The 20,194-nt window shown below is 31.3% G+C and overlaps 2 protein-coding genes across 2 annotated transcripts in view; one reads left to right on the forward strand and one right to left on the reverse strand.

Annotated features, from left to right (window-relative positions):
* Positions 1-3,445: 3,445 nt before the first annotated feature.
* On the reverse strand, positions 3,446-7,851 carry LOC100808399 (calcium-dependent protein kinase 32). Its single transcript, XM_003521134.5, has 8 exons — positions 7,051-7,851; positions 6,332-6,455; positions 6,072-6,215; positions 5,506-5,658; positions 5,240-5,355; positions 4,939-5,106; positions 4,292-4,522; positions 3,446-3,902 (listed from the first exon to the last, which is right to left on the reverse strand). Exons 1-8 carry the CDS (start codon positions 7,561-7,563, stop codon positions 3,747-3,749), a joined length of 1,605 nt encoding a protein of 534 aa, XP_003521182.1. The 5' UTR covers positions 7,564-7,851; the 3' UTR covers positions 3,446-3,746.
* Positions 7,852-15,927: 8,076 nt separating this feature from the next.
* Positions 15,928-20,194, forward strand: part of LOC102660314 (uncharacterized) — a 22,980-nt gene continuing 18,713 nt past the window's right edge. Inside the window, exon 1 of the mRNA XM_041014040.1 lies at positions 15,928-16,825. The gene's annotated coding sequence lies outside the window, so the exon portion shown is untranslated. The remainder of the gene's footprint in view (positions 16,826-20,194) is intronic.

Consider the following 20,194-nt stretch of genomic DNA (forward strand, 5'->3'; position numbering starts at 1 on the left):
GCTTGTGCAGCAAGTGATGATAAAAGCTTGCAACTTAATTAATACCATAATTTTTAGTATACGTGTAACTTTTTCTTCTTTAATTGGATCATGGAGCTAATTAAAAAATAAAAATAGAGGAACTTGTATGCTTTGCATAGGTGTTGTGTGCTGACTGTCTTTTTGTTAACCCAGACATGGCTGACAGTTGTACGATCGACAATGACTCAATCAGTAGCAAATTATAAAATAAAATCATTGTACAGTCAAATTCATTGAAGAATTTTGGACCCGGAAGTTTAGAGCATCAAAGCCTTAGCCATAGCTAGATAGAGCATCTGAGACAAAAAAAAAAAATTAAAAAAATAGGAGAAAGTGATTAGAAATGTTATCGTAGAAAAGGCTAGAGCTTTAAAAAATATTCAATCAGTTTGAGATAAGTCACTACAATCAATTGTTTAAGGGACATTATTTATTTTATTTTATTTTATTTTACTTTCAATTATTAGAGTCCCCTAATCATTTATATGAAGTTGGAATCGCTGGTAGATAATATAAACATGTAGCCATTCATCAAGGAGAAAAATCAGGTGAGGTACATTGCATAAGACAAGAAGTAGGAAGAGGTCGACGGACAAGATAACAAGTGGCAAACCAACTTGGATCTTAAACTTTTACCCCTTTAATGCATAAAACCGTCCAAGAGAAATCATTGTCATAGGAATCATACAATATCATACCTAAACAATTAACTTAAAAATGTGTTTAGATATAGAATTTTAGTCGAGGAAAATAATTTATTAGAGAAATTAAATTTTTTTAATCTAAAACTCATTATTTAAATGTTTTTTACGAAGAATTTAAATTTTTAAAATTTTAAATAACTAAAAATATAAAATTTTAATTTCCTTCTAAAAGATGAAAAATTGTAATTCTCTTTTTATGAAAGAAACTTTTCAAAATGTTCTCGTATTTTCTTTATAACATTCATTCTTTTTTCATCTAAAAGTTTCCGAAATCTCATTCTCGAACTCTCGACTCATTTTTTTCGCCCTCACAATTTTAATTTTTTTTATTCAAACAAAAAATTTTGAAAATAAAAGAATTTGAATTGAAATATTTAAAATTCTTAAAATTTTAAATTTCTCATAATTTTAAATTTCCTCATCCAAACACACTCTTAGAATTTTGACTAAATCATCATTTAAGGATAATTTTTTTTCTAAATTATCAAATAGGGATAAATTTTAAATAAATACTTAAAAAGGAATAAATCATATAATAAGAAATAAATCAGAATATTTTATGACTTTTAAGTTTAAAGTAGTAAATCATTTTACGACTTTTACTTCTCTTTTATTTTTTCTACTAACGTCATAAAAAAATTATGACTTCTTATTTTTTTTAAAATATAACTTTGAAGTAGTAAATAATTTTATTTAAATTAATATTTTTAGTTTTAGTTTTATTTAATATTTTTATATTTTTATATATTATCTATTTAATATTTTCTATATTTTTTCTTAATATTTGAATTTTACTTTAAAATCGTGCATATAACCACAACTCCATTTTATTAGTGGTTCATTTATAAAAAAAATATATTAAATAAAATAATATAAAAATATAAAATTATTAAATAAAAAATATACAAAAATATAAAAGATATTAAATAAAACAATATACAAAAATATAAAAAATATTAAATAAAACTAAAAACAATAGAAAAAGTCATATATTTTTAGTTTTGATTAAATAGGGGACAGAGATTAGATTTTAACTTAGATTTTAAAAATTGTTCACCATAAAAGTGAGATTTAAATTCAACATACTAAGGTTAACAATAAGAATTAAATTAAATTGTATACTGAATGGTTAGCCTCTTAGCCTGCAAGTTTGGATTGATAACTTCAATCTATTTGTTCTCCTATTATTTTATTACAACCAAGTTCAAGTTCATTTTATTACAACCAAGTTCATTTTATTTTATTTAAACTAATCAATTGATCATTGATGAAATCAACAAAGTAAACTTAGCTTTAACAAAAGTACAAATTAGAGTGCAGGATGGTGATCTAAATAAGGCTCATTGTAATCGCTTAAAGACTATCATGACGGCCCATGCAGTTTAAAGTTTAAACCAAATTGGAAAATGTTTATTCCTCTTAAGAAAAAGAACATGATATCTTTTATTAGATCTAAGAACGGAGAAAAGAGCTAGAATAAACTCTCGTTCTAACCTTATAAGTAATAAGTGTTTGTTATGATTTTAATCCTTTACTTTGTAAAAACCGTTCACTTTAGTCTCTTTTTCAATAAAACAATACTAAAAAAGCGATAAAAAGATTAAGATGAATGTGATTTTATAAAAATGGAGGTTAGAGTGATCATCAATGATCATATTAGGAACTAAAATTGAGATTTAGTCAAAAGAGATATTCTTTTTACTCCATCAAAAGAGATTTCTTTTGTCTTAACCTTTCATGGGAAATGAACTTTGACTAATCCAAATTTTGACAAGAAAATAAATAAAATTTGACTAAAAATTGTTTCCACTAAGGATTCAACATAGATATTATGTTCATTTGCTTGGTGTAGGATTTTAATACTCTTTGATGATATTTACCGATGAATTCACATTACAATTCCAAAAGGATTTGATAGTGTATTAAAATTTAAAATTTAAAATAGATTAAACTTAAAACCTAACTGCCACCAAGATAAAAACTTAAAACCTAACTCAAGAAGAAAGATTAGGACCCTCACGTTTGTAACTAATTATAGTAAGATCACCAGCATTTGCTAGGATTTATTGATTTTATTTGTATCTTGTTTTCTCTAATAAAACATGGTTATTATAAGATACAAAACCCTTTCTACATATACCAATCTAATGTAGAAAGAGAAGTATTAAATTGCTCCATTGGTTGGCGAGCTCAGGCCTAAATAGAGATCTTTTAGTATCGGTTCATTTTGTTTGCCAAGTTCTACCATTATGAATTTCCTCACGCTAATGTAATAGTTTTGCATAGTCAGTAATTGACATTGTGACATAATTATGATACACATAACAAGAGTGTGTTTTCAAATTCAAGACAGTTATTTTACCTGTGAGAATCGAAGATACTGTATATACTCCAAATTGAATATCAAAGAATTTATAATCCATGTCCTCAGTTCAACCAACAGCTCAAATTAACGACGGTTAAGTGGTTTAAACTAAGACTTAAATTTTAATATGGGCCACGAAACCTTGTGGTATATCATAATAAGTGGACAAATAATTATTGTCAATAATAGCCTTTCTATTCAAGGTCACTTGTAATTTTTCCTATTAAATATTTTTTTCTTCTACCAAAAGTATCCCCACAAATTGTTAAAATTGATTTCCATGATGATTATTCTTAATCGTGTACCAAGATTTTAGACATTATTCATGGGGCACGGTTTGCGTAAAGATGGCAGATTACAAATAAAGCGTGATAATTTAAAATATTTACAGCCACAAATGAAAACCTGTTCAATGTCCTCTCCCTCCAACCAACCCTCTCCTGTCTCCTAACACAACCTCAACAAACCAAAAAAATACATACTTCAAATCACAAACAACACTGCTGGGGCCAATATCCTATCCTTTTTCACCCAAAAATGGGGTATTCGGGAAAAGAATTACAATTAAGAGAAAAGTTAAAATTAAAAAATAGACTTCTTTATCAAATTTTCCTTTCCAAAGTAAAAATTGACATTTCTAAAGTAGTCATCTACCGTCATTGTTTTTCATTGTTTAAATGCAATGACCCGTCCCTCATCAACGTAAGGCTGAGACTGGCAAACCTCTCTCGTGAGTACTGTCTTGATGCTTTTCTCCAATCTGTGCCAGCCTTCATCATAGTCGAAAATTCGTCGTAACTTATCCTTCCATCCTGCAATTTCATGAGGACAAGAGATTAATGGAAGGTTCCAAATAAGAGTATAATTATAACATTTTTTTAAATTTAAAACACACTAAGTTCACTATGCAGCACCATATAGGTGCAGAACACCAAATGATGGAGAGAACCCAGAAGGGTTAAAAAATGCAGAAGTGACTATGATAGGCACAGATTTTTTTAAGCTATCCTTCTCAGTGCAAAAAAAGCATAACACAACAGAACAAAAAGAAAATTAAGAATGCAGCAAAGCTATATCCAATTTCTCTGCATATCTAGAAACAAAACTCGGTGACAAAATATCTACTTTTGTAGTATTATAACCTCAAAAAAATAAACTAAAAGGAACTTGATCTACAAGGTAGAAATAGAAATGAACTGACCTTGTCTGTGTCCACATCATGCATAATTGCATTGACAACTTCTTCACTGTTTGTGTCAAGATCATCAGATAAGGCGCTACGCAGCTCCTCAATCTCAATATACTCACTTTTGTTCTGATCAAAAAATTGGAAGGCTTTGCGAAGATGCTCATCATTTCCCATCTTTCTCAGATGAACAGAAATGGCTACAAACTCTCCATAATCTAGGTGCCCATCCCCGTCTACATCACCCTGTGAAAGCAGCTCCCAAACATTAGGACGTGAACAAGACAACCTTCCTAGGGCATGTGTGTTATAGAATGATTTAACAGAAATTATACAACCATGTAGCACTTTTAATTGTGAAGTTTCTTTTAAGGAAGAACGGAAATGGCACTTGGGGAAGAAATGAATTAAGAATGCCTGCTTCTGGTGTTTTTTAGTTAAGCATACCAAGTTAAAGAACCAGTAAGTTATTGGGGTCTGCAAATTAACTAATACAGTTATACTAAGTAAGATCCAAGTTTGCATTTCGTTTCACATATTAAAAAGAAAATACGCTGAAAAAAAAATAAAATACCTCAATCTTATATAAAGGTACTTTATTTTTAAATATCAGCTGTCTAATAAAGGTTCGAGATAAAAGGTGATAGTAAAGTAATACTCACAGCATCCATAAGAGCTTGGACATCTGATTCGGGAACTTGATGACCAAGTTTATGCAACCCTACTCGTAATTCATCAATGTTAATCTTGCCTCTGTTGTTTGTATCCATAACCTGGAATCCCTCTTTTAGCCCGGCAGCTTCTTCTACCGTCAAATGCTCAGCAATCACCTGTTCATGTGAAATATCAACCATCAAGAAAAAATTAGTAACTCATGAATTATAATGATTATTACATGGATTAACATTTCACGGATGATTGCCCGAGTGCCAACTGGTATTCAAATATTGTTCAGAACATTACCCTTAAAGCTCTTTTCTTAAGCTTGTTCATTACAGAAAATTGCTTGAGCCTTGCTCTAACAGTTTCTCCTAAGGAAACATTAGGAGCCTTCTTTGCGTTTTGTAACCATGGATGATCTGCATTTAGTGAAGAATTAATGTTACGATCCTCATATTTCAACTTTGCAAAATTTAAAGGGAAAAAAGAACAATATGCTAAGCAGAAGAATTTATGCAAAATCTACACTTTTACTCGTCTCTCAAGATTCTATATGCAATGCACGTTACCTAAAACGTCCTGTGCAGTAAGCCGCCGCTTCGGGTCAGGATCTAGCATCTTCTTCACTAGGTCTTTTGCATTATCAGAAACTTTTGGCCATGGATCCCTTTTGAAATCAACAACAGATCGTATGATTGCTTGTGCAACTCCTTGCTCAGTTTCTTCATTTTACAAAAGGAAGAGAGACAAAAAAATTAGAAAATCAAACTAACCAGATACTAAAAGCAACAAATAATAATGAAAAAGAAATAGCACTGAAGTGAAGGGGAAGATTGAACAATTAAATTTATTAAATCTCCGCTCTTCTAATGCTGAACATAAAAATGCAAATACAGAGTAAGAAAAATGTGAAACACCAGAATGAGACCATACATAAGAGTGAAACATCAACAGAGAGCATTGCTGATGAATTCCAGGGAATAACATCCCTTCAAGTAATGCAATTAGCCATCTAAGCATCTCATATTTGCATTACAGGATTGGTTGCATGAACTCCAGAATGACTTAAAAGTGGACCATTTAAGATCTCAGTCTCCGAAAAGCTTAGAATCATCATTCATAAAACAAAACTAACCTGCCCAGAAAGGTGGAACACCACAAAGTAAGATGTATAGAATTACTCCAGCACTCCAGATATCCACTTCTGGCCCATAATTTCGCTTCAATACCTCAGGAGCCATGTAATATGGACTTCCAACAATCTCATTAAATTTTTCCCCTGGTGAAGATGGCAAACTTTCAGTCAACTATAAATCAATATAAGCACCATTGCTGCAATGCAATGAAAATCGAGCAACAACACTCATCGATTTGACCACCAACTAAAAGCGTTACCTGGTTTAAAGAACACCGACAACCCAAAATCTATAGCCTTCAAAGCCGCAGTTTCCTTTTTATTTGCAAACAAAAAGTTTTCTGGCTTGAGATCCCGATGCATCACACCTTGCTTGTGGCACATCTGCAACACAACAACCACAATTCAATCCCTATTTCACCAAGGTACACACTGGTGCAAGAAAAGAACAAAGATTCCCAAAAGCACACAAACTGAACCCCGTATTATATATAAAAAAAAAAAGGGCACAACCTCATAAAATAGCTCATAAACCCCAAACACAACAGAGTAAACACCAATTAATAACCTATACCCCATCAATCCTCACTGTGAAAACCCACACAATAAACAGTGTACCCAAACAATCAGCCCATTAAATGTCAAGCGGGTCTAGCTCAGATGACCGAGGAGAGTGTACGAGTTGTATTAAACCCCCTCACACTGTTTTCGATTTCTATGAATAATAAAAAAAAAAATCAGCTCGTTAAAGAAAAAATTCTCCCAACCCCAAAAGACATTCTAACTTTAATTTTTTGTACACAGGTATCCTCCACGAGAGAGAGAGAGACAATCCTGTTCGAGTCAACCCGTTACGAGTGGTAAAACTCTTGTTTCAAACTCAAGACCAGTGGTTAATCTGTAAGACATTTCAATTTTCAATTTTCCACACAAAATTCAAATCCAACAACCAAACAAACTGAAAAGCACCAGATCGAACCTGAACGACTTCGACGATGGTCTTGGTGACGGCGGCGGCGGCGCGTTCGGTGTAGTGGCCTCGCGCCACGATGCGGTCGAAGAGCTCCCCGCCCTCACAAAGCTCCATAACAAGATGAACGGCATTGTCATCCTCGTAGGTGTCCTTCAAGGTCACGATGTTCGCATGCTGCGGCAAGTGGCGCATGATCTCCACCTCCCTCCTCACGTCCTCGATGTCGATCGCCGTCCGAAGCTTCTTCTTCGAGATCGACTTGCACGCCAGCTCCTCTCCGGTCCCCTTGTCCGTACAGAGGTAGGTTATGCCGAACTCGCCCCGGCCCAGCTCACGGCCCAGCTCGTAGCGGGCCTCGATCTCGCGGCCCGTCGGGGACTTCAAAACGGTGAGCTTCGACCCGTTCGCGGCGGTGGCGTTGAAACCGTAGTCGATCGCGAAGGGGTTTTCCTTTTTTCCCTTTTTGCCCTTCTTGTTCGCCGTTTCGTCCGTGGACGGCGTGGCGCAGCAGTTTCCCATGTTCGGGGGGCAACGAGGTTGCGCAGATCTGAGAAAAATGGAAGGAAATACTTTCTTTCTTTTCTCCCCCCAAAAAAAAGGGATGAAATTAAATTAAATTAAGAAAAATGAAAACGCGTGGGATGGGTGTGAAATGGAATTGAGAGTTGAGAGGGTGGATTTATGTATGTATGAGAAGGGTTTTTGGGGATGGATGTATGAATTGATACATGATGATGAATTTTAGCGCGTGTTTGGAAGCATCATGGAACGTAACGTAACTCAGAGAGGGTCAAACTTGTTTCGCAGAGACTTCGTCTTCCTTCATTATTATTATTATTATTATTATTTCTTTATTTTTTATTTCTCTCTATCTCTGGGAAAGGAAACTTAATATTTTTTATTTTTGGATGAGTGATGAGTGTGGACTGAGTGATAATGATGAGTGACTTCCTTTGACTGCCCTTTTGTGTTTAGTGAAATTACAAGAGTAATAATAAGAATGATTGATATAAGTAATGATAAATTATATTTTTTAATTAAGTGATTTAGAATTTAAATTTCATTTTGAGTATGAATAAAATTATATTAAAAAAGGTATGACAACGAAATTAATCACTATTTTCTTAATGAATTATTTCATACTAATATTATCTTTTTGGGAAAAAAATAAAATTTGGGAAGTATCATTTGGTCAACAAGGAAGGGTGGTGGTGTAAATAAAGTTCAGCCAATGTACTTTGTCATGCACCTAAAAAGTTGAAATTTATTTCTTTTGTGGAAAAAAAATTAAACAAAGGCTATTAATTAACTCCTGCCAAGTGGGCCGGTGGGTGTTCCGGTGGAGGTCATTCAATTGTGACGGAGGAAAAGTATGATCGTTTTCAATGCCGCCGCCACATCCACTATGCCCAATTTTTAAGCATTTTTCGGTAATTTATTCGGGTTCGAATTTATTTAGATTTATGAAAATTAATTATAGAAAATAACTTTTTTTTTATAGATTTAGGTTTCTTTTAATGATTTTTTATAAGTAATAAATTTATGAACATAAGTTTTTTACGCGTTTTATTAAACTCTAAAGTCCAACTTGTGAATAAATTCTTATTGAGTACTATATACTCCTTCGAGTCTTTATTGTAAGAAAATAAAATGAATCTCCCACTTACTAAGAATTAAGAAACTAATTAATTTCATTCAATTGTGTTAATTGAAAAACAAAAATATTTTTTTCTTTAAATTATTATTCATTGAAACTTGAAATTAAATATAAAAAAATGATCTGGTTAATTCTTGTTCTAAAGATATTGATTAAAAAATTAAAAAGATTTTTTTTAACGTGTAAGTCATGGGAAAACGCAAAAAAAAATTATTAAAAGTGCAATTTTGGGTCTCCCAATATAAAAATTTTTACTTTTAGTTTTTTAACTAATAAAAAAATCTTTGATCCTATTAAATGAATGATATTTTTTAAAATAATCTCATTTAATAAAGAAAAATTAGTTAATTTTTGCTTATATTTGATAAATAAAAAAAATAAGTGATTTTTGTCATTTATAACTGACACAAGAGGTATTTAATTAAGTCATTTACTTAAATATACTCTTATATTCAATTTAATTAGAAATCCAAATAATTGTTCAAATATTTCCATTGCTTGTTAATTTTTCTTATAAAGCATAAAGGAAAGGTGGCAGGCACACTAGGACATGGTGGATGTGATCTCAATGCATTAACCAAAAAAGAGGAAAGATTATACAAAATCATGGAGAGAAAAACCAAACCTATGGGGATAGATAATCTTTTAGTCCCCATGATTTTTTTATATATAACATGGGAATGCTATTTTCGGATATTATTAAAAAATATGTTAGATCAACTATTAAAATTGGTTAAGATTATTTTTTATATTTCCTAAAATTATTAGAACATGTTTAATTGAGTTATTTTTCTTGAGAATATTTATTTATAAATTATTAAAATATTTTTATCACAAAAACTCTCATTACACCTCTTGTTTTATCCTCATGTGTTCGATGATTACGATAATTGTAAGAGAAACAAAATTTGCCTAATATAAAAAAAACTTTGGAGGAAAAGGAAAAATTATTGTAAAATGTAGGAAAGAAATTGATAGTAAATCAAATTATGTAAACATTAATTAAGCACAAATGAAATTTGTGGGATTGAAAAAAATTTAACCATGCATCAGGAAGGAACAATGAAAGAGAAGTGAAATAATGATTAGTAAGAAATATATATGAATTTTTGCTCACAAAGAAGTATTTTTGTTTCATGGGAATATATAAGAATAAATATTAGTAGAACCGGAGATTATGTCTTTTCTAAAAATTATTTTTTTATAACTTCATAATAAAAGTGAAATAATTTTTTCAATCTTGTATTCTAAAAAATAACTAAATAGTCTGTATAACAAACATTTTGAGGAGCTTCCCACCACAAAAAAGTCGATAATATAATGAGAATGAAAAGCCAACAAATCTGCACAAGTGCTGGCTTCTCTAAATATATGTCCAACTAAAAAATCATTTTATTTATTTATTTTCATACAGTTCATCCACATATTTCTACGCTTTCAGAGGAACCAAATCTAGACTTTTGGGATTGAACTACCAGTAATTAAAGAGTCACACTCTCTAACCAAAGATACTTGCACTTTTTTGTAGCGGCCATTTCAATACCTAGAATGGCTCTCATCAGTTCATCAGCCAAGGAGAAGTTGTTGCCTATATTAGCAGCAAAGCAACGACTAACATAGCCACCAAGGTTATCTCCAAAAATACCACGTACCACAACCAGCATTACCTGGATTGCCTCTTGATCCACCTCTGCAAGGGTGGCTGCTAGATGCCATCCTTGATAAGAATGAGCTTTCTCGGGTGCTCCATTATACCCATCATCCAAAAGGTCATGAACTCTTACATGGAATCAAGGTTATTTTACATACACTTATCAGAATTTGTTATGAACTCTATTTTCATATAAAAATAATAATAAAATATCTATAAATAACATATCAATTAAACATTTCAACAACATAATCAAGAAAAATAATTAATCATAAATTTTACAATACTTAAATAATTAAAGTCTAATAATACATTCTTACTAAATAATAACTTGCAAATGTTATAATAGTGTTAGAGCATTTCCATGAAGGGTTTGATGTTGTTAGATTCGGAAATAACATACCAAAGAGAGGTATGTTGAACACCAAACATACATAAAACAATCCAAAATGATTTATTTTTTAGTCTAATTTTTTTAACTTGTTGATTTGTTGATTCGGTGGTAAACTCAGGAGTTTATCGAGTTTATTTAGAGTTTATCGCGTCTATCCAGAGTCTACTAAAAAGAAAATTTACACACAAATTAATTCGCATAAGATAAATGAACTCATAAACTCTTAAGAATTAACGAGTTAACTCCAAAATTTAAGAATTTGAAAGTTTAATAATCATGCGTGGAATAATTCATGTAAGTAGCGGTTGCATTTTTAGAAATATTGATTTTTTTTTCCTTCACCATAGAGATAACCTGATGGACAACAAGCTGATCGGAATATCTTGAAACCTCTTTTTGTTTTTGACATATGTCAAATGCCCCAAACAAGAAATTAAAGTAATGACATCTAGGATTACATCCCTCATTTGCGACGACCAACTTTGATTATGAATAGAGAGGCCGGATGCCTTGAGAGAAAAGACTTATCTACTTTCTGGTTCAACAAATCATGCAGTAAATTCCACAATTTAGAAGCAAAAGGACAATCAAGGAGTAAATGATCAGTGGTTTCAAAATCTACTCCGTAATTGTTTATTTAAAATATTTAAGTATTTTTAGCCTTAAAATATCAAATGTTATAATAATAATAATAATTTTTTCCAGCAAAAAATAAATCATAAACCATGAAAAGGCCAAATAAAGTCCACTGATAGTAATGGTGGATCTAAAAAAAATTAATGAGAAAAAATAATTATAATATTTTTATAAGAAAATATATTTTTTTACAAAATACATAATCTCATCATAAAATATAATTTATTCTATCTTTTATCTTTTGTAACTTTTTACGTTTGTTAAAAAAAAGGTTTTATGAAGGAAATACATAATTTTTCATGGGGGCAAAAAACAATTATTACAATATGATTTTAAGTATAAAAAAAATCTGGGAGCAATTGCCTCCATTCTTGCTAATGTACATCCGTCACCGACTGATGGTCTACACAATTTTGTCTTCACATTATAACAATTATTTAAACTCATGTAAGTTGATTGACGTTATTTTATTATTTTTATTTATTTTTCTACATCCGCTATTATTTTAGTTATTTTGTATACTTTTTTAATTTATTTGATTCAGTTTATAACAGTTTTGGTGTAATATTTGATATTTCTTTTAATATATTAGTGTATAACATTTATTAGTCCAGTTTGTTTAAATTTAAAAGAAGTAATTAAAAACGAGTATATTCAAAAAGTACTTTATACAAATTTGTTTTTTAAGAAATGAACAGAATTTGCTTCTTAAAAAAATAATTTAGGTAAATACATAAAAAGAACTATTTATTATATTAAAAATATTTTAAAAAATAAGCTTAGAAAAGTTAGGTTATCCGATTAAGTAGTCACCCTAGTGTGGGGCTAGATAATATCGAAATAGATAACATTAGTCTGCCAATTCAATTGACCGATGCAAACTTTCACTTTAATATTAGTGTTGAACAAAAATAATAATAATTAAAAAAAAAAGGTTATTAGTGTTGGTGTTCAATGCATGGCCGTCACTAAATAGTAGATGTTTAACATCGGGATTTTCTTGCTTAATATAGACTTTTGGCTTAAGCTAAATATTGATTTTCCTGTAATGTTAGAGTATATACTTTTATAACTGTATTTACCGAAAGCTGAACAATCAAGACAAACTTTATTTAACAATGTATGTTTTATATTAACATAGCGATTTCTCATAAAAAATAAAATATTAGCATAACGATTATATTAATATGTACTAATAAAATTATAGAATAAATTCCTTTGATAGGTTTGATTTTTAAGCATGCATATAAAGAAAACTTTGTTAAGAAATTGTAAGACTTGCCACCTCAATAATTTCTACGCTTTAGAGGATTAATCCTATGATTTTTGGCTATGAGATGTTTACAGCAAAATAAAAATAAAATTTATGTGGTAATATAACAGAGACGCACTCTTTTGACATGGAATATTCATTTTCTTTATTTAGAAGACGTAAATGCGTTCATAGTTTGATGAATGATGTGTGCAATACGAAGAATGATGAGATCGACGGTTGGTGGAGTGTTAACTTCAAAGACAAATGTAGGTGACCTTCCATTGCTTGCTGTACTGTACATGTGGGTTCATTTAAACGAGGCAATGTATTAATAAAGTTGCTAGCTTCATAAAAAGATTGATCAATTTTCCATGTTTGTTGGTACCAAAAATTTGACTTAAGGGAATCTTGAAAATGCCCCATGCATGCTGAACATCTAAGAACGGGAGATGGTACAGTTAAGGCTAGCACCCTTTCAATTGACAAGAAGAGCTACGTACAACACAACAAATGAAATGAAACTTTAATCTGTTTGATTGGTTAAAGTATAATAAAATGGAATGAAATATGTTAAAATCTATTTCATCTCATATTCTCATCATTTTCCTCTCCTTTCAATTTAAAGAAATGAGTTTAAACTATTCATTCCTTTTAATTTAATTATTAAATCATTTTCTATCCTTAAAACCTCATGTATGTAATTCACTCTATGTTTAAATAAGAATAATATTGGAATAATTAAATTATATATTTTTTGGTAGAACAAAGAGACACTCAATATTACTATTACTGAACATGATGTCAATACTCAATAACATGCTGCTTCACTTCTCAAATAATACAACAAAAAATTTACATAATAAGAAATTATTCTGATGATATGACACGAGATTACCTATTTAATCTACGTTATCGTTAATGTTAATTCTCTAACAAATAACATCTTTGGTTTTATAGAATAATAAAAAAACACTGATTTTATAAAATTGAAAAATTAAATATTTCTATTTAAAAAAAAGATTAAAATTACAAATTTTGAAAAATATAGAGAATAAATGTTATTTTAAATTTCAGGGAAAATTATGAATTTAAAAAAATAGGAAAACTAAAATTCAATTTAAGCCCATAAAATATTGTTGACAAGTAAATTTTAGTATAATTTACTTTTATTATTGTGAAACTTTCTTTACAAAAGTTTATATTTTCAATAACTTCTTTTTTTTTTAAGGAATTTTCTATAACTTCCTATTTCTTAAGAATTTGCGAAGCATTATCCCGTGCGTAGAATTATATATAGTAGTAGTATTCTTTTAAAAGTTTTGATATAAGTATCATAAGAAATAATTATGTTCGAATTGAAAATATTTTACTATGAACAATGAGAATAGAAAAAAAGAGAAAAAAATATGCATAACATATTCATGTTCAAGTCTCATATGTATGTTTTTTTTTTACAATTATTCTCTTACAATCCTATTTGAAGCATGATTGGACATTAGATGTAAACATCTCTCCTCATACATATTTGAACAATCACCACTTTATGAGAGACTAGTTCCAATATATATGCGACACAATATGCATGAAAAAAATGAAAATGTAAATGTTCGGCCAAAAAAGAAAACGCGTGACAATTATTCTGAATATAAGGTAGGTTCCCAACCAAATAAACGAACCAAGAAACCAACAAGTTAATTTAATTTGTAAATACCACTTTCTAATATATTAGTGGATAAGGTAAGATTCGGTAACATGTATGATGTATCTCCTCCCCCCTATAAGTTCAACGAGATTCTTGTGTGAATAGTTATATTGAGCCAAGTCAACAATGGCATGTGTAAAATTATTGACTTGTAAGAAACACGGTTGTGATGATTAACTAGATTCTAGAAGCCGTCTAAACCTTCAAAGTCAACTTCTGTTTAGTTAAATCAACAGGTTCCAATGAGAGCAAGAATGACATAGTCCATGATGTATATAAGATTCATACACGATGCCATATATATACCTCTAAAAAAAAATTCTTCTGTGGGTCTACTATGATGGCTTATACCTCCCGTCCAACTCAAACATTTACTAATATCTCTTGACAAAAGTGTATTGCATGGAAGCTTCTTATCCGCAAATTCAGATTATTAAACTGAGTCCTACTTACACGTACTGTCGTATTGGAAACTTTCTCGGACTCTTTTTATCTAGTAAGCTGTAATTGTTAAAATATATGTCCAGTATTTAGTTTTTTTATTATAATTTAAGATATATTAAAATATATATCAATATATTTTTTATCTAATTTTTTTATTATAATCTAGGATCTCTTTTATAACTGAGGTATATAATCATAATCACTACTAAAAATATCCTATTTTACGACGCACATTCTACGTCGGTCATTCAGTAGCCGACGTAGTAGTCAACGCGGTGGCATTTACGTAATTATATACGATTTTTAAACGGTACATTTCGTAAACGACGACGTTTGAATTTAACCCCGGCTTTGTACGTTTGGTTCAACTTATCGAAGACGGTGCTTTTGAAGACACCGTCGTAGAAATAAAAGTATACAAAGACGGTGTTGCTTATACACCGTCGTAAATTTCGTACTATATATACTCGTGTTTCCATATTGATTCAACACTTCATCTCCTGTCTTCGAAAATTCTACGACGAAAACCTAAAACCTAGCGCACATTCTACCATCCCACTCGATCTCTTTTGTGCCCACCCTCACATCGCCGTTCCCTGACCTCCGTCGTGCCCACCGTAGCTACCTGTTGTTCCCACCACCGCCATAGCCGAAGTCGTGCTCTTTGGAGTGGTGTCGCGACCTTGCTACTGTCAAGGTAAGGATGTCGAAGTACTCAGAGTTCTTGTTTGCTAATATATATGTGTTATAGTATTAGGGGTTTACTTAAGTAAGACTTTTAAAATGTGATTATTAATGTGTTGAGTTGCCGTAACAATGTCATCGTTGAATATGCCAAAAGGATTATCTAGTCTTGATATATATAGTCTCAGATTAATGGTTTCAGCCATGATACATATTGAGTTTTATCTAGTCTTTATTGTGAATTGAAAAACTCAACTACGTATCACGTAGAGATTGACTAAAACTGTAGATACATAGATCATATCATAATTTCTACCAGACAATAGTATAATTTTCAAAATGAAGAGCTTCCGGTGAACATGAATGTAGCCACTATGAACAGTAGAAGTTGAAAACAATTTCAGTTCTTTTTGGTTGAAATTCATGTGTGTCCTATTATTTTGGAAATGAAACTCACCAAATGAGATGGGAAATTTAGTAGTAAGTATGTGAATTTCACCCAATAGAAGATAGTGTGTTAGAAAGAGTGTTACTAAGTATATCAGTAACATTTGTTTAAAAACCAATCTTAATCCACAGATTGAGAGGTATACATGAGACTATACTCCAGATAAACATTCCATAACCAAAATAACCGAAAGATATAGCATTTTAGTGGTTCAGCCATTTTAGCAAACATGTATCAAGCAGGAACAAGAAAAAAAGGAAACAACACAGAAAACCAAAACTTTAAAAATCAACACCAATGTAACTCAGATCAAGATATTAATAATAAAAGAAACTCTTGGCTCATAAAACATACATTAGTCTTAAGAAATTCAATACTTTGTATTCTCTGAATTAGTCTATTAGTCTCTTCTCTTGGTGCCTCTTAGTCTACCTTTTTTGTCCTATGATGTGTCTCTGCAAAATGATAGTGTGTGATAGTAGAAGAATAACATGTGTTTTGCTTATTTTTATTGTGTCCTTCTTTTGTTGGTAAAGTATGTTTTTCCTCCCTTGTTTTATTTTTATTTCCATTTTAATTCTCTAAATAATACTTTTTGCTATTTTTAGCCCATTATCAAATGTTTCACATTGTTTTTAGTCTATAACGTTAATGGTATATCTTTGTATTTTTTAAACATATTTTTTTAGTACTTACAAAATAGTATATGAAATGAATACTAGTGATAAGGTTTAGAATGCGTAATTGAGAGTGAGATCCTTATCTTCTAAGTTGACAATTAATTTCGTTACATTTTTTCAGAGGAAGTTATATCGATTGGAAGAGTTACTCAAGAAGTTTTTGAACGTATTGCTGCCACAAGCATAAGGACTGAACCAGCTTTTGAATCTATTGCTGCCACAACCACAAGGTACTTTTTGTTTATTAAATATACTTTGTGCGTTTAGAAATGATTAAAAATATAAAATTTTGTTATGGGTTCTTATTGGTTGGTAACTTTGTGTATCTTAGTTTTTTTTGTTGATTGGTAAGTTGGTATTAAATGCATGCGTGTCAATTTTGATTGATGCTTTGCCAAGTGATTCAGCAATCTTACTGCCAATACAGTAAGATGTAGACTGAATGGTTACCATGGGTTCATTCAGCAATCTTACTGCCAATACAGTAAGTTGGTATTAAATGCATCCATGTCAATTTTGATTGATGCCCTTTCACCTCACCAAACTCAACACTTTTTCCTTTTGTGCTCTTCTCATTTATGTCTACTTTCTTCATCAAATCTTGTATGGTGATTTGGAGGTTTCTCAACTCCTGTGCATCACAATGAAGTCTTTCTAAAATCTTGCTTTGGTTCCCTATTTCTCCATTCTTTGTGAAAGGAAAAATCTAACTATTTCATATTTCTCCATTAGGGGTACAAATAATTTGAAATGTAGAAGAAACTAAAGACCTTCTCTTTTAGTAGTGATTAAGTCAAATTGAATACATATATTATAAGTGGAAAAATTCTTGCTTAAAGTATTTAACCCACTTCCATATACTTAATACTTGAATTTTAAGACTATTAGTTACTCCATACACTTGATTGATAAAAATGTCTGTAAATAAACCTCTAAAATGAATAGAAGTTCTTTGAAGTATCAAGCACACCAAAATATACTATACCTCTTCCTTTCTTTTTTGTTAGTTTTTCCCTCACTCTTTGGCAGACTCCACATGCTCCTAGAGAGAGGCCCAAGCCAAATACCCACCCACGTTATTGTGTCTGCATACAAGTGCTATGAAATGACCACAGCATATCTGGCTCATCTCTGACCCACGCATTCACACACCTCACTTCCCTCCTTTTTCTTTATGTTCTTGGCAAAAAGTTTGTCTCTTTTTTCTCCGCTTCCCTAACACCTTAGACCCTTCACCTTTATAACGAACATTATTCAGACATGACAAAGGCTCGACAATACAACACATCCTTTTACATCTATTTATGCCACTTGACCCGATGGGTATATAGGTGAGTTTGACATTAATTATGAGAACTGGATTTTTTTTCTATCTTTCCTTCTCATGTATTATGTTTGCCAAATGAAAATTTTCCCCTGCAAGGGTTTTACTTTGTTATTTTTTCAATGTGCTGCGTAAGGTTGCATATTTATGTTCTCATTAATTAGAAGCAAAGAACAATTGCAACCTATAAAAAACTGCATTTTTATTCATTTACTCCACCCTCCCCCATCATTTCCACTATCATTTCCCTTTTTTTTTTCATACCAAGAATTTAATGTGAACAATATAAATACATGTACATTTTTCTTTTACTGGAACTGGTTTCACACAGCCCTTGATAAGTCCAGAACTGGTTTCTTATGTATTTTAACAACTCTTATCTGTGTCATGCACTCAGATTTTGACACCCCAAATTCCACCCTTTTTTTCTTACGTAATGTAATTAAAAAAATAATCATACATTTTTTTATGATTAAAAATAATTGTAGGTGAATCATTTTTCATTTTAAATACATCATCAATATTTTTTTGCTATCACATTATAAATTTTATTATATTTATATTTTTTATTTCTTTTTTATTTTCTCTCTAAGTGTAGGATAATATATGGAGTATTTATGAAACATTTTCTTAAAAAAAAAAGTTTTCACTGTGAGTTTTTTATTCTTCCGACCCAATTTTTTCAACACTTGCCTTGCCATCTTCATATATATAGACCCCATAACTCCTCTCTCACACACTCTTTAGGCTCCTTTATAGCTGTTTTGTTCCCTCTGCAAGAGAAAAAAGCAAAAAATTAAACATAGAAAATAAAGATATTCCTCTGGTCAGTTTAAAGAAAGAAAAACATCTCTTCTTGGGTCACTCAAATTTTTCTCTCTTCTCTGTGCATCATCACTTTGGAATTGCTTGGTTTCCACTTCTTTTTGTTCCTTCTGCTTCTGCAGGAGATTGACACACACTCACACACATATATATATTCTCTCTTCCTCTATTATGTGAAAGCCCAACATCATCCAGTTTTATGCAATTTTTCTGCTTTTGTATCTCTTTCCTCCATTCAAGGTCATGGACATTCTCTTCTGTTTTCACATGCATACACCTGTAATACATGTAATGTAACACACATAAGCATGATGAAATTTGCATGACCAAGTCTAAAGCAAGTTCTAGTCAATGCACTAGTGTTATCAAATTGTCATCCTCATTAGCATCTTCTCTGCCCAGAAGGCCAATTTCTACTTATATTTCAAATTATTTGTACCCCTAAAAGAGAAGGTCTTTAGTTTCTTCTACATTCTTTGTGAAAGGAAAAATCTAATTATGTCATATTTCTCCATTCCTGTTCAGCGAGTCTATGGTAATTGCTAAACATATATATTTCCAATGAGTGTTTTTTTTGTTGTCAAGCCAATAAGTACTTGGTTTGTATTCCATGGACCGTCCTTACCTATGGCCAAAATAAAGCTATTTTTACAAATTGTGTTGCTTTGCTGCTGCTTGAAGATAACCTTGAGGTCTTTCCACCAAGGAGAGTCTAAACTGCAGTTCCTATGAGAAATCAAATCCCTCCAACCACCATATCTACACAATAGAATTGTGGCCCACAACTGATTCTGATTATTTGCCAACTCCCACCCCCATTTAGCAAGCAAAGCCTCGTTGAATTTAATCAAATCTTTGATCCCTAACCCACCTTTACTCTTAGGTAGGCAGACTATGTCCCACCTCACCCAAGGAATCTTAATGGAGTCTTGGAGGCTGCCCCATCAAAAATTCCTTTGTATAGATGTAATCTTTTGCACCACAAGCTTAGGAATCTTGAAGAAGGATAGCAAATAAATGGGTAAGGCTGTTAAGACTGAATTAATGAGGGTTATTCTACCCCCCATTGATAGATTTCTTTGCTTCCATTTTGTAAGTTTAGCCTCGCATTTGCTAATAATGGGCTGCCACACAGACCTATTTTTAGAGCTGACCCCTACAGGAATTCCAAGGTAAGACAATGGAATATCCATTTGACTACAATTGAGAGAAGATGCTGCCTCCCTACACCAGTCCTCGGATTTGCCCAAACACCCAAATTTTCTCTTATTGTAGTTTATCTTAAGACCAGAGACCAATTCAAAGCTTTTCAGGATACACTTTAGAATTTTCCCCGTATCTTCTCCATATGCAATGGCCACCTTCACGATTTGAAATCAAATAAAGATTGGTTGGTGGTGCTTTCTCTTGTGTCCAGCAATTCTTGGGAGAACATGGAAATTTTAGATTT

Source organism: Glycine max, chromosome 3 (assembly GCF_000004515.6).
Source record: "Glycine max cultivar Williams 82 chromosome 3, Glycine_max_v4.0, whole genome shotgun sequence".
NCBI lineage: Eukaryota > Viridiplantae > Streptophyta > Magnoliopsida > Fabales > Fabaceae > Glycine > Glycine max.

Excerpts from the sequence above, each read along its gene's own strand:
- LOC100808399 (XM_003521134.5), bottom strand. The coding sequence starts at position 7,563 with ATGGGAAACTGCTGCGCCACGCCGTCCACGGACGAAACGGCGAACAAG. Across the intron at positions 6,456-7,050 it reads CCATCGTCGAAGTCGTTCAG|ATGTGCCACAAGCAAGGTGT; the intron begins GTTCGATCTGGT and ends GTTGTGTTGCAG. Across the intron at positions 5,356-5,505 it reads TACTGCACAGGACGTTTTAG|ATCATCCATGGTTACAAAAC; the intron begins GTAACGTGCATT and ends CACTAAATGCAG.